Genomic DNA, 15,801 nt, shown 5'->3' on the forward strand with positions numbered 1-15,801 from the left:
GTAAACACGTGTGTTAATGAGGTTAATGACAGGCTCACTATAAGCAGATTGTCTGGGAGATTGGGGAGGATTTCCTGCTGGCGGTGTAATTGGCTGTTTTGGAAGGCTGGGGTTTCTAGCATACATAAGTGAGGAAAGCTGGCCTGTGAAATGGAGCTTGGGGGTGGGGTGGGGATGTGTGATCCTCCGACAGGGCCTGTCTGACCTGTCTGACCATCTCCCGTGCTGCCTGGCCCCTGGGTAAAATGTCAGGGGATGAGAAGATGGTGCTGTTCTTTACTCTGCCTTGGAAAAGATGCAAAAAGTACAAATTATACAAAAGGAGTTTGTTTTATGCCTTTCCTCAAAGAGCCTTCTTAAGCAATCTGATCCTATAGGCTACATGGAGAATTTCTGTTTACAGTAGGCTAGCAAACCAACTCTTATTCTACTCAATTCCAGGGGCAGAAACTCTTGTCCAGGGCCTGTGTTTTGTATCTGCTGCCCCACCTCACTCTGCTGTATTTTTCTCTGAAATACTCTCCCCTCCTGCTCAGCAATTTACATCCATTGAGTTCTTTTTCTTGAGACTCAGATTTAAAGTTTCATTTCCTTTGAGAATTATTCCTTCATTGACCTCCTCTTATTCTGATCGTTCCTTTCCTGGAGGCCCCTGGGAGATAGATTTATACTATGTACTATTTTTTAAATTGATTGATTACAAAATGCCTTTCATTGTATAGTACATTTGAGGCAGTTTTATCTTGCAATTGTGTATTGATTGTTCTGTATTTTACCAGTATTATGTATTCTTACCTTCTCAGTAAGATTCTAAACACTGCCAATCTGTAGATTAAGTTTTCTAATTCATTGTACCTTGAAAATCCATAATTACCAATGTACAAGTATATACCTCTCACCTGTGACGTGATTGCATGTTGAGTAAATGAAATGTGGCTGAATGGTGGTATACTTCTTGCTCTTAAATTGTAGTAATAAAATACTCAGGGGTTACATGTAATGAGCAAGGCAGCTCATTACATAATGAATATTTAAAGTTTAACCACCAGTATGGTACTGCCCCAGCAGGGGGGAGATGACTGATGCCTCTGTTTGAGATCCCTCTGTTTCACTTTTAAGAAGCGATTTGGCAGGGAAAACTTTGGGAAAAGAAGGAGAATGAGGAGATCCTAGAATTCAAGTTGATGACATGCTCTCTTTTTCTGATATGTCATCGCATTCTCTTTCCTTATCACTTTAAGAATATTTGAGTTTCATGACACAGATTAGCCCATACTTAAAAGCTATGATAGATGGGCCCTGTGCTACTAGAAAGTCACAAAATCATTCATTATTCTTGAAGATACCTATTATTCCTGCAGATTTCTAAACAATTTAGTATGCAATAGGGCAACCCATGCAGAATACTATCTGTGTACAAAATTATAAAACTGTACAACACATATCTGTTTATAAACGTTGCTGTACTCAAATTTAACCTTACCTGAATACCAGAACTCCAAAGCCCTCTTACATACCTCCTTCCCTTTCTCCCATTCTGCTAACTCTCTAGACCAGGGGTGTTCAAACTGCGGCCCACGGACCAACTGCGGTCCGCAATCCATTTTTTATTGGCCCACAGCAAATTCCAAAAATATATTTAGTTTACTTAAATAAACCAGGTGAGGCAATACGTACTTCACCTCGAGTGAGTGGCCCGACTGTTTGTGTATTTTACCGAATATGGCCCTTGGTGAAAAAAGTTGAAAAAAGTTTGGACACCCCTGCTCTAGACCCTCTGATAACAGGGGCTCAGGAATAGAGACATTGTTTTTATTAGCATAATCTATGATGCTAGTTGTGAAAACCACCAAGATGTGTGAAGAGCCCTGTGAACATCACAAGCTGTGGTAATTCTGGGGAGCCAAATGGCCTGGGATGGAATCCTGGCTCTTGTCACCCCCTAACCTAGTCTCCTGGGCAACTTGCCTAATCACTCTATGCCTCAGTTTTCTCCTCTGTAAAAGGAGGAAAAAAACAAAATACCTAATTTACAGTGTAGTTGAGAGGATTAAGTAAATTAATCCACGTACTTAGCACATTGTAAAGACTCAAATAAATGTTAGCTGTTATTGTTGTTGTTATTACTATTTAACATTGTAAGAGAGAAACTCAACTGGGGAAAGAAAATAAACAATATCTCCAAATGAGACCTGTGAGTTTGAATGGATATAAATTCAGGTTTAGAGGGAGAGGTGTGATAAATGTTTGGCAAAATATCATTTACAAATGTTTTAGTGAGGAAAAATAACTTAGGCAAATTTTAACAGATACTGAGAGTTCACTCATTAGCCTCTGTGGAGTCAAAGACCTTAACCTGCTGTTTGCAGATACAAACAGTCATCCTTGAATCCTCACTTTCTTTCCCACCCTGAATCCCAACCATTATGAAACCCTGTTGGCTCCCTTCTGCTAGATTCAAAATCTGACCACTTCTCCTCCCTTCAAATCAACCAACAGTCTCCTCCCTTGTTTCCCTCATTTCCCCACTCTCCCTACTCCAGCTTTCTTCCTAGTAGCCAGAGGGATACCATTTAAAAGCCAAGTCAGGTCCCAGCACCCTGTGGCTCCTCACTCAGTGTAAAAGCCACGTCCTTACAGTGCCTCAAGGCCCACGGATGCATCCCTTCTCTCTCCCACCTCTTCCACTGCTCTGCTCTCCAACCCCAACGCCCCTTGCTTTTCCTTAAAGATTTCAGGCACAGTCCTGCTATGGGCTCTGCACTGGCTTGTTCCTCTGCTGGAAAAGCTCTTTCACCAATATCTATGTGATTAACTCCGTCAAATGTCATCTTTCAATGAAGGCTGCCTTGATCCATCTATTTAAAATTGTGAGCAAGCGCCCACCCCACAGAATCCTTGGCTCCCCATTACCATGCTTGACTTTCTTTTTCCACGGCTGTTACCACTTTCTGGCATTATGTATAATGTATTTGGTATGGTTATTTCCGATGCTATATCTTCTTCCACCCGAATGAAAGCCCTTAGGGCAAGGGTCTTTGTTTTACATACGAACTTATCCAAGTACTTAGAATGGTGCTTAGCATATTCTTGGTGTTCAATGCATATTTGTAAGTGAATAGTCTTTGATTTTTAATCAAAATCTCTAAGTTCAAAAATAACTGCCTCTTTAAGATGCTTTGGTTCATATATTTACCAATAAGTGATCAAACATGAAAGAAAGGTAATTTTTTTTCTTTTTTTGAGTCTAAGTCAGAGGCTGACCTTTCGTGGAGTGCTCCTCTCCCACAATCTATTATCCTTTGGCATTCAGAGCTGAGTATATCTGAGGCTCAAATTCCTTTCCTTGAGTACGTCCCTCATGGGTCTAAGTTTAGGGGCTCTTCTTAGCATAAGCAACCTGGGGAATAATCTCCCAGCCTGCACCCCTCCCATGGGCACTTCCTTCCTTAACTCTCTCTCCTGCCATGACCCAAATTCTGTGAAGATGGTCTTTTAAAATGTTAACACACCCAAGAAGATCATTTCAGATGCCTTTACCAGCTAAAGCTTTCACTTACCAATATTTTGGCAGGAATTCTCTGACATTGAGTTGAAGGCAGGATGGAATGGACTATACCTGGGGAGCTAGGAGGGTGAAGATGAGGAGGCCTCTATGGCAGATAGAAAAATGGTATACCAACTTGTCCAGTTTTACAACTGCCTTGGGCTGGTTCTGGCCAGGACATTCAAAGTCAATTTAGATGTCAAACGGGTTGCCAAACAAGTTTTAAATATTTGGCAGGGGTTAATCCCAGTTCAAGGGCACCCAGGAGAGTGCTGAAAGCTCTCCTAGAGCCTGGGAACCTGTGTCTGCTTAATATTCCAAACAATCTATGCCTTCTCGCCTAGGAGCCCTGGTGTGAGCTGTCTTGCAGCTGGAGATATAGAAAAGGCAGAAACAGTCCCTTTCTTGTGCTTGGAAGCTCATCCTGTTTCTCCTACCTGGCACTTCTTCTCCCACAGGATCTGTAGCGTCAGACTCTCCACACTGCAGGCTGAGCATAGCTTGTTTGCAAAGGCCTCCTGGATCTGGAGAACCAGGCGTTTGTGATGGGCCTCATCCATGGCGTAGAAGTGGTTGAAATCCAGGAAGACAATCTCTTGGGGATGCTGTGTGAGAAAAGAGTCCATCTCCATCAATCCATCCCAGACCTTGATGCCAAAAAGCCCATGAATGAAGTAGATTTCCTGATCGGCATCCCCTGGCTTGGAGGACACACGCAAGTCAAAGTAGCGGATCCCAGCTTCCAGCTGTTCTCGGAATGTCAGGTTCTGAGTCACAGACCATTTCTTCATCAGCTTCTTCACCAAGGAGATTCTGGCGAGGCGTTTGATAGCTGGAGCTTGGTCAGGCCCCACTGGGGACTTTTCATCTACCCAATAGCTGAATGAATCATGGGAGCCTGTGCAAAGCAATAAAGGTGAGGAAAGTGGTTGAGACTGGGGCTGGAAAAAATAAGTCCGTTGATAAGAAAACTAACAAAAATTAAGAACCAAATAAACACACAAAAAATGTAAATGAGTTCTGCACTTGTAAAAATGTTCAAGCTTGCTGGGAATAAAATGAGCACAAATAAAAGTAATGTAGTCTTACTAGCAGCTTGTTCAGCCTGGAGTAAAATTATAATTCTCATATATTCCCAGTGTAAGGGAAACTAATAAGTACCCTTTGGAAAGCTATTTAGAAATATGTTTGGAAAGAGGAGCTTTAAAACAGTCAATATCATTTCATCTATAATTTCATTTCAGGAAAGCGATTCTGAGGAAATAAACTAACTTTGGAATAACAACGATGCTTGCTGAAGAATATTCATAATAAAGACAAACTAGAGGTTGCTTGAGTGTCCCTCACAGAAGAATGCTTAATGGTGGCATGTCCACTTTATTTAAAGGGCATGGAAACACTGCCATTTCAATAATGCTGGGATAGGCATCTAAATTCTAGAAAAGGCAGAATTTAAAAACAAAACAAAAGCTGACTTCTTTTCATGCTTTTGTAAATACCATTTTACTATTGTAAAAATGAGTTAGTAGGAACGATTACTTGACGGATCAGAAAAACATTTTGAAGAGCTCAACGCAGCTCAGTTATATGGTCCCCTTTTGAACTCATCTCTTAATGAACCGAATCTGCTATTAAATGATCAAATGCATGTTCCGTTCGTTCCTCTGCGTGAACGGCAGGGTAGGCATCCTCCTACACACTGAGATGATCTAGTGTTAGAAAGTACAAGTGACCATGACAGACACATAAATACAGTGAAAAAGTATTTCTAAGGTGAAAATCCTCTTCAACAAATACCTTTTATTTTGCCATTGGTTTCTATTTAGCGTCAGTCATTATCTGGTTAGCTCAGTGACTGGCTCGGACACTGGGGAGTCCGCACAGGTGGCTGTGCCTCACAAGCAAAATCAAGAAGGAAAACACCCTCGTTCTGACACCACTAACCTTGTTCTTCACCACTACCACCCATATTAGAATTAAACTTCTTAACTTCTACTAGGTGATCGTCACCAGTTTATCTGTTTTACTAAATTTTAGAGGAGGCATTTCATACATAATACGAAACTTAACAAAACTCTGTTTTATGTTTTATTATTTCCATTTTCTTGAAAATAGATCATTCTGAGATGGCTTTACTATCCTATCTTTTCAGAAATAAAGGGAAAAGGGTAAAAAAAGATGATAAGCAATGCCTTATTTTTATGTCATCTCTAGAACATGGAGAATATTCAGCAACTATTAAGAAAAAATATATTTACTAATCATTCCGTACAGTCAATTTTGTAAGTGAGAGAATTGCTAGCATATTTCAGGTAAAAAAAAAATGCTGCTATTAAATAGAAATGTGAAGCAAGTGCCCCTGGATTTTCCATATTGGTTGTCTGCGACTGAAACTCATTGGATACTTGCCTAACGCTCTGCTTCCTTGTCTGTACGGAAACAGGAACTCCTTACACCTCCTCACTGAGAGCTCTATTATGAATACATTATATATAGATGGTGGAAAGTCAGTTCACTTTTCTCTTTAAATTATATTAGCAGCCCGGCTGTTCAGGATTGTGTGTGCAATACTGTGGGAGGCAAGCATTAAACTTCATTCTTCCCTGGGTATCAGGGAACAGCCATTATCCCATCATGGAGGAGAGACAAATCCCCTCTGGAATTCTCTTGTTGCTGCTGAGCCCAGTTTTGTCTCCAGAGGGAGACTCGTTAACAACCTCCAACGCGTTTCTCTGTGTCTGAGGACTGGGCAGCAATGTGGCAGCGATGCAGCCCTAGGGACCATTTCTGAATGGTCACACAGGGACACACATGGTACCCAGCCCTTCCCACACAAGAGGGAGGGTGTGCACATTCCCTAGGAACAGTCTCTCTTTATCTCTTTGCTCCCTTTTCCATTTCCCCCTTTCCTTTCTGACATCCTGTATCCAGTACCGCCCCCTCTCCCTCCCCTTGACAGGAAAGAACTGGACAATGGAGCAGATTGTTCGATGAATGTTTCATAGCAGTTGTCCTACTTAGGCCTGCAGCAGTCAAAACCAGCCATCACTCTTTAACCACTATCAATATTTCCACCGTCAATATTTTTGCCTTTCTATTTATTCCCCCCTCCCCCCAGGAAGCTTTTGCTTCATACAGAGGGAGTGAAATAACATTGGTGCTTTACTGTCTTTATTTCTTTTTTGAAAAATGGGATAAAAATGCCCTCCCCTATCCTGCACATAGAGTATTTACAAGTTATGCAACCTGTAAACAATATTTATAAAAAGAAAATCCTACTGTTTCACACCCCAAATTCATTATCAAAGTTTTCTCTTCTCTACTTCTGATGGAAGTTATTTTGCTCTTTAAAGAACGTCTATAGTGAGGGCTCCTTTTCCCCCCTGCCATGGGATGTGTGGATTAAACTCATGCATTCCCCCAGAAGAGGAAAAAAACTTGACTCCATTGGTCCTTCCTTTATTCTCTTAAGAGAAAGGCTGCATGGGGGTTGTTAGGCATAGCAGCCCCTTGATTTCTCATTTGTTTTATGATAAGGTTAGAAAACAGTTTTGGACCACTTCCTGCTGTGATTTCTGCCATGGAAAGTGTTTTCGTTGCCACTGCCTGGCAGTACCTATGCATCTTCACTCACCCCTCTCTATGGCTCCTTTATCTCTGTCTAAAACAGATTTAAGTGGTACCCTTTATCTTAAGAACAAAACAAAGCACTTTCCTCTACATGTCTTACCTTTCAAGTAACTATTTTCTCTTTCTTCCTCGCTGTCAAATTCTTAAAAGCATAGGCTGGTCCTGCTGCTGCCTCATCTCCTGTATCTATAATACTCCCTCCTTCCCATCTGAGGCCACCTCCTATCCTTCTGTTGCTACTCTTGATCCTTAAAACCTTCAAACCAACAACTCCAAATGGCTTTCCTCTTCCTGGCTTCTCTGAGGGTTTGCTGAGTCGGCTCTTTCCTGGAACCTCCCCTTCCTCTGTGTTCTGTGATGCACACTTTGAGGGGTTCCTATCCTTCTGTCTCCTTTGCGGGCTCCTCTTCTTCTTCATTAACTCAAAGTTAGATGTTTTCTAAGCGTCTCCATTCCCTGTCTTTTCCCACCATCAGAGTTTCATCTACTCCCCATGTTGACCCCAGCATCATTATGCAGACAACACCGAAAGCTTCGTCTCTAGCCCAGACTCCATTCCAAATTTGTTTTCAACTTTCTGCTGTGGTCGTCCACCTGATGGCCTCCTCACACAACAAACCACCCACTGGAAAGTCCAGCTACTCGTGCTGACCCTCTTGTCTCCACAAAGTGCCTTTCCTGGATTTCCACTGACAGTTCACTCAGTCACTTGGATTGAAACCTTGGATTCACTTTAAATTCTTCCCTCCTCCTCCCCCTCTGCATCCAACCAGTTACCAAAACTTTGCATTTGACTTTTGCAACATATATCAAACTTGTCTCTTCCTTTAACTTTCAACTGCCACACCCCTCATTCATACATTCATTACCTGTCGTACTATCAGGGCCAAAAGAACCCTGACTTTTGTCCTTTCATGACAGCCTCTCTCTAATTTCTTCACATGTAAGTTAATCACTTCAAGCTCTGATTACGTCATTTTCTTCCTCCCTCCCAAACCAGGTTCAGACTCTGAACACTGGTGTTTAGGACTCTTCCATATGGCTCCAGTGCATTATTTCAGACTCATTTCTCACAAGGCTCCTGTTGCTGTGCAATATACGTTGATAGGCCTCTCCCTGGACTCCGTTCACTTTCTTTTGTTGGTACCTTCCGTAAGATATTCTCTAACCCCAACTCTGTCCATGTCTTCTCCCCAGCATTTATGACCCATATCAGACAAGTTGCTTAACCCATATTTCAGTTTTATCATCTGTAAAATGGGCACAGTAATGTTAATGTCATAAGAATTGTTGTGACTATTAGAACATATGCAAAGTGTTTGGAACAATGCTGACACACAGTAAGTGCTGAACTATCGTTATTGTTATTATTAGTCATCTCTGTTAGTTAGAAACTAGCGGGAAGAAGGGTTATTAGCTGAATCTCCTTATCTTAAGGAAACACTTAGGGTCTGGAAGATTTTCTTTCCTGAATCTGAAGTACTCTTTCTCTCCATCTTATTGGTTGACATGACATGAAGATGACAGCTTAGCCTCTTCTTTGTTGACAGCAGCCACGCACTCTCTTGATCGTATCCTAAGCTTTGTCATCACCCACTTCTAAAATCTTAAATTCGACATCCTATTTTCTGATTACAACTTACTTTTCTTCTGCTTTATTGTGACTTCTATTTCCCCCTGATCTGACAGCCTAGCGTTGGCTGTACTTTATCCTTCAGCTATAACCAAGGTTGTTACTTGCCACTTAACCTACAGAATTATTAGTTATAACTAAATGAAAGCTGTTAGGATCACTGTAGAGGACTGTTGTCTGTCTACACATGTAGACATGTGCACAGTCCCAAAATGCACATGGAAAATATTCAACATATTTTCTAACAGACTTTTTCAATAACAATAAATGTCTTTACCTCTTCTTCAATATTTCTCATTTATAGAGTGGACTCAATAAGGTTTTAGGAAATATTCGGCACCAAATATTAGATGATTGTTTTCAGTCTTCTCTGGGTAGGGAATTTTGTTGTCATCTCAAGAGTATTTCCTATAGAGCAGGAAATATGGCATGTAACCCTCTCCTTAACGTTCTACACTCCATGGATTGATATCATCCCTCATTTTAGCCCTGCAAAGGTGAGGTTTTTTCCTTCAATTTTTGGAAACTTACTCTTTTGTAATCCTTTCATTTTCACAATTACTCCTGTCTCTTCCTATTTCCTTAAACAATTAACAGGCATTAAAAAATGTTTCCTTTTTTCCTCTTTTTAAGTATACAAAACTCTGGATAATGTATGTGCAGGCACTTTGTAGTCTAAAGCAGTAATTCTCAACCTTGGACACATATCAGAATCCTTTGGGGGAGCTTCTAAAAACCACCAGTGCCCAAGACCCCACTCCAGACCTACTGAGTCAGAATTTCTCTAGGATGGGAGTTGAGAATGGAAAACTTGAAAAGCTCCCAAGTGATTTGGGCACCAAGGCTTGCCACCTGCTGCCACAAATGTAAGAGTATCCTTTCCCAAATGTTCTCTGACTTCTGGGGATTACCTTTTCTGGTTGGTCTTCTACAACTTTCAAATCTTCAAATAATAATCTGGTGGACTGCCTTTCCCATATCCTGGTAGAAGATTTCTTCACCATTCCTTTGGTTCCAGGAATGTCTCCCGCCTTTTGACCAGTTAAATAACCATTGCTTGTATGTACAGAAAAGTATATATATTGGGAGGCCTTGCTATCCTTATCATACTTTCTAGTAAGTGATCAGGTGAGGTTGTTTCAGTTACTTAGGGCCTTTGAGACATGTGCTGGGTTACAGAGTTCAGAACAAAGTGTCTGTGGCAGCAAAATCACGAGGCAATAGATTTGAATGGGAAAAGGTTAGCAAGATATTTGTTCAACATTATAGTTATTTTCCCCCTACCGCATTTAAGTGACAAGAAAGTCTAAGAGACCAGCTAGAAGAAACTGAGCTGGCCTTGTGAGAACCAAGAACAACCAGTTTGCTCTTTATCTGGAACAGCAATTGCTACTTGGTTCTTTCTAAAGTTTGCTATTTGAGGGTAAAGAGATCTCAAGTGAGCATACAACAGTTATTAGTTAAAGCACTTTTATTACCCATTTCTTGAAAACTGGAGTAGTAGCCACTTTTCTGAACTCATTTAATTAAAAAGAATTTAAAGCAAGCTTCTTGGGAACCTGGTCTCTAAGGAAAACAAAAAGAATTCAAACCACACACATTTCCTTAAATCACAATAGCATTTCAGATGACATGAGACACGAATTAAGTGAAAAATATGAGACAGAGAGAGAACTGTCTGTATCACACCTCTGAGTGCCATCTAGGGAGGTTGGGATGGTGACCTCAGGTCAAATAACCCCTGACCTCACATATTTCAGGAAATATCTTTTCCCCACCTCCTTTAGGTACTATTCTGCCTTTGGGGAACCCTTTTAACTCTGAAGCCCATTAGCCCCCTCCAAGTACTTTCACTTAAGTCTACCCTTCCACACTGTGTTTACTCAACCACTCAACCTTTCAACTATCAGTGCCTCTAGGCTATGCGTTCTCAATAGGGTGACAAAAATTGGTTGGGGGTGGATGAAAAAAATCTTACTCTTTTTATGTATAAAGCACAGATCTCTATCTCTCTTTCTTTGTCTCTATCCCTGTCTCTGTCTCCGCCTCTATCTATATCTGTCTATATATATATAGTTAGAGGTATAGAAATAGATCTATATACACACAAACACACAGTACCTAAACAGAAATACAGTATATCTGTGGCATTAAAATTTCATTGTTGGGGGTGGTGGTGGTGAGCCAGATAAAAATGGCTAAAGACACTCCTTAGTGAGGTGACAAAGAACCAAAGCCTAAGACATATCATTCTAGACTGAGCTCCCCAGTAGCCAAATGGACATCTGACTTGTATGGGCTTGACCTCGGACCTGCACCTTTTTTATTCTTAATTGACATGTCTCTCAATGCCTCCAACAACTATTTCCCACTGGACATCCATCCATAAGGTGACCCATCTCCTGTCCCCAGAACACTAATGGGTTGGAAACCAACTCAATTCCCTCTTTTTCAGTTATCTTTTAAATATCCCACTAGGCCATCTCCAGGCCCAACAAGCCATTTCTCTGCCTACTTAGCGCCAAAGGACCCAGACTTGCAGTTTACAAGAAGCCAGTTTAGCAAGAAGAAATTGACAAATGCTGAATCCTGAGACCTAACTTGGTGAATTACCATAGGTCTGAATAAGCTAAATGGAGAGTTCCCACAGTGGTTAAAAGCATGGGGTTTGGTGCCAGGCTGCTAAATTCATAATCCTGGCTCTACTGCTTACTAGCCATCTGATTAAAACACTGAGCCTCAGTTTCCTCATTGGTAAAATGGGGATAACAACAGTACAACATCAATGGTTTGCAATGAAAGTTAAATGATTAACTCAGGTTAGCACTTAGAAGAGTCTCTGGCCAACAAAATGAGCTTAAACATATTATCATTATTATTATTATTATTATTATTATTAGTAGTAGTAGTAGTAGTAGTAATAGTAGTAGTAGTATTTCATTATTAAGAAATTTTTATGTCATCTACTTGGATACTATCTGAGAAACAAATAATTCTGGTTTTTAAATAATGTTGTGAAACCTCAAATATCTCTTTCAGGTATTTGCTGTGGAAAAAATAAAGTTTGTAATGAAAATGACTTATTTTAGGTTATATCCAGAATCAACATCAAAAGGAATAAATTCAGACCATAGTATTATACAGTTTAAGTATAAATTGGCACTAAAAGTAAAGTTATAGATTATCTCTAGTCTGCTCCTGTATCAATAAATAAATACAATGACTACACAATTTGAAAGTATGGGAGAGGAAGTTCCAAGGAGATTCTTAACATTTTTATTTTTTATTTTTAACATCATAAAATTAGACATCTTCAAGCGATTTCTAAGAAAATCAAATGCAGCAAAACAAATCCAATCCATTGCTAAAAGCATGTTTGATAGCAGATTTTTTGAGAGTGAAAACCTATAATCCATTATTTAATAAGGAAAAGACAGTAATGTTTTCTCAATCCATCAAAAAAAACCCCCAAAAAACCAACAAAAAAAACTCTATCGGCTTTCTAAAACACTTAAACACTTACATAACCACCCACAAAGAAACTTTTCATAATATAAAATATTTTAAACATGAAAAACCAGAATCAACAATACTTTCAGAAGTTTTTTCTGTATTTTCTCACACATTAACCATATTAACACACAGTTTTTAGGCCAAGTGTATGTTAGCTCACCTCTCTCAACATGCTTTATCACTTCCTATTTTTCTTCACATGTACGAACTTTTCAGGCTTTCACATTTTGTAGAAGACATTTCCACTCAATAATGTGGTAAATTGAGAGCACTGATGCACAACTTAAACCTATTGGGAGAGCAGTTCAGCTATGGATGCGATACATTCCCCACTTTCTTGCTTGGCTGTACTGGCAACCCACTATGTGAATTTGCTATAATGCGATTTTTGATTCAGGCAGTCAATTCCAGGTAAAACGAATCTTATACGTATTGTTTAGACAGCAAAATTTCAAAGTAGGGATATCTGTAGATGTGTGTGGATCTAATCTCTCTCTCAGTTAACAAAGCATTTATGCACATGTCTTATGTGTATACATCGACACTAAAACTGACTCATTTGAAATGAAACCCAGATAAAACTTTTAATAGGAAAAAAAACACCACTTTATTTATTTGGAAAAGCATGTTTAAATGAATTTTAAAACTCTGCAATGTGACACAAGTACATCAATAGAGAGCTTCTAATAGATACAATAATCATTCTACAAAAATGCTTTTAAAGACAATCAGTATTTTGAGCTTGTTTTTTGAAGAGCCATCTAAACTCTATGTAAAGTCCAGATTTTTATCAGGGCTTCATCATATTATTTCCATCAAAATTAAAATGGTCTGGTTCACACAGACAACAGTTTAGTGGCTACTAGAGAGTAAGGGGGAGGCGGGGTGGTAGAAGAGAGAAAAGGGGATCAAATATGTGGTGATGGAAGGAGAACTGACTCCGGGTGGTGAACACACAATGTGATATATAGATGATGTTCTATATAAATGTACTCGTGAAACCTATGTAATTTTACTAACCAATGTCACCCAATAAATTTAATAAAAATAAAAAAAAGATGGCCTGGTTCATTGCAAGCTTCCTCTTAAAACATATGCATAATGTCCATACATTTTCTATTAGGAATAATCAGAATTTTCAATTAGTCTTGTCTATTTTATCTCAGTGTGAACATTAGGTCATATGATTTGTAATTTTTTTTAAATTTATTTTTTAAATTTATTGGGGTGACAATTGTTAGTAAAATTACATAGATTTCAGGTGTACAATTCTGTATTACATCATCTATTACATCATTGTGTGTTCACCACCCAGAGTTAGTTCTCCTTCCATCACCATATATTTGATCCCCTTACCCTCATCTCCCACCCCCCACCCCCCTTACCCTCTGGTAACCACTAAACTATTGTCTGTGTCTATGAGTTTTTGTTTCTCATTTGTTTGTCTTGTTCTTTTGTTGTTTTTGGTTTACATATCACATATCAGTGAAATCACATGGTTCTCTGCTTTTTCTGTCTGACTTATTTCGCTCAGCATTACACTCTCAAGATCCATCCATGTTGTCACAAATGTTCCTATATCATCTTTTCTTACCGCCGAATAGTATTCCATTGTGTATATATACTGGTATATATGATTTGTAATTTACATATTCTTTCCCCACGTGTTAGCCTAAACCCTGTCAATGCCACAGCTTGCAAGAAAACAGGTACAGCCATCTTACCAGTCACCCACTGGAGCTAATGCTTCATAAAATAGCACTGAATGTCAAATTTAGTTTTCTAAGTCAAGGTAAAATACACATACCAAAAAATGTTCTGGGCAAATTAACAAGTGCTTAGCTGCAAAGGCCCCATTCAAAACCAACAACAAAAAGATATTAAAGGTGCCCAAACACAAAAGACAAAAATCTTGGTTACACTCTATCTTAATAAAGCTAGGTCATTCAGATGATGCCAGCTACCAGTAGGTGTCTGGGCAGGAATAAAGGCTCAACTAGGTCAAACGCCCATCACTGCAAACAGCAGAAGAGCAATAATCATACTCCATAAAAAGAGAGAAAAAAAAAAAAAAAAAGACATGAGTGTTTAAGCCAAAGAAAGAAAGCAATTATCTCCCATCTCCTAAGGAGAAGGACAAAAGAGACAGATCCCAGATGGAATTGGGATCAGACATTGAGAGGCCCAGCTGAACAATAGCTCTTACTGATACTATCACATCTTTGAGAGTTTCAGAGGTGACAGCCTGCTGACTTGTTAAGCCATTATAAAGGGTTTGATTTTTCTGAGAAAATGAGAGCATTTTATGCTTTGATTTACATAGAGCCCAGAAGACTCTCTCCACAGAATTTCTATTAAGAAATTTTTCAACAGTATTTCTTAGAAAATGAGCTACAAAATGAGATTTAGGCCCTCAGGCACATTATCTCCTTAAAAGTACTGGCATTTTAATGGACATGTGATTTTTAAGAAATAAAAAAATAATTCAAACATTCTAAAACTAAGGCAGTGGAAAACATTCCCATCATTTGATCAAAAAGTGTCGATATTTTTCTAAGCTTTGGAGAGACCACTACTTAATTTCAGAAAAGACTGCAAACATATGTCTATGCATACGGAGCTTATCAGAAAGGCCGAGTTTCTGGTAGAGCCAATTAGGAACTGCTCACTCCCTCAGCACCGGTGTCCACTCTGACTCGGACGATGGTGGCAAGGAGCATTCAGAGACACCTTTCTGGCCCTTCAGAGAGCAATGGCCCTACTGGACTCCAGATCCCTGCTGGTTGGCTCTGATTTCCCACGGAGCCTAGGCCATCACCAGCTCATCTCCCTCTCTGGCTTCCTGACTCACAACAGCCCGCTCTGGCAGGATCCTGGGCTCCCAGGGGTGGCCATGTTGAGGGGCACACCAGCAGAGCATTAGCTAAAGGGAACAGTCTACCGGGGATGTTAAAGCATTGCTGGGCTAAATTGCAAATTCGCTGCCAGGTGATGCAGGATTTCACCAGTGACTCCTTACAAAACGGGCAGGATCGGGAAAAAGCAAAACAAAACCGACAAAACTCTCTTTAATATAAATAGTGAACTCTTCATCTTGAATATGAACCACAACAACAAAAAAGTCATTTTTAGTCCTCACTACCCTCTAAGCAGAGTGAATCCTGGTAACTGGTATCTTCTGTTTGCTAAGCACAACTGAGATATTCATTTTTGGCATTAACGGCTTTTGACATACTTGAAGCAGTCCTAAGTAGCAGGTGGAGATATGCATGTTTGGACAGAGAAGCTTGGAAAGACTTAAACTACTCTACTGAGGAAAGGGAGACAGGTGGAGAGGGCAGGAAAAGGCTGAGCATCAGAAGGATAAAGAATGGGAATCACGACAGGGGGCTGGGGTGGGGGTCGGGGCTGCTCCAGGGCTGAGGAGAGACCTGGGTGAGGACACAAACTGAAGGGGGCTTTTTCAAAGGTGTGGTGC

At 39.9% G+C, this 15,801-nt stretch overlaps 1 protein-coding gene across 1 annotated transcript in view; it reads right to left on the reverse strand.

Annotated features, from left to right (window-relative positions):
• The window catches only part of PLCXD2 (phosphatidylinositol specific phospholipase C X domain containing 2), a 49,832-nt gene that overhangs the window by 15,001 nt on the left and 19,030 nt on the right, over window positions 1–15,801 (reverse strand). Inside the window, exon 2 of the mRNA XM_019715180.3 lies at window positions 3,985–4,445. Coding sequence (XP_019570739.1) covers window positions 3,985–4,445 — 461 coding nt within the window. The remainder of the gene's footprint in view (window positions 1–3,984; window positions 4,446–15,801) is intronic.

Source organism: Rhinolophus sinicus, chromosome 17 (genome assembly GCF_057876585.1).
Source record: "Rhinolophus sinicus isolate RSI-liver-muscle chromosome 17, RSI-T2T, whole genome shotgun sequence".
NCBI lineage: Eukaryota > Metazoa > Chordata > Mammalia > Chiroptera > Rhinolophidae > Rhinolophus > Rhinolophus sinicus.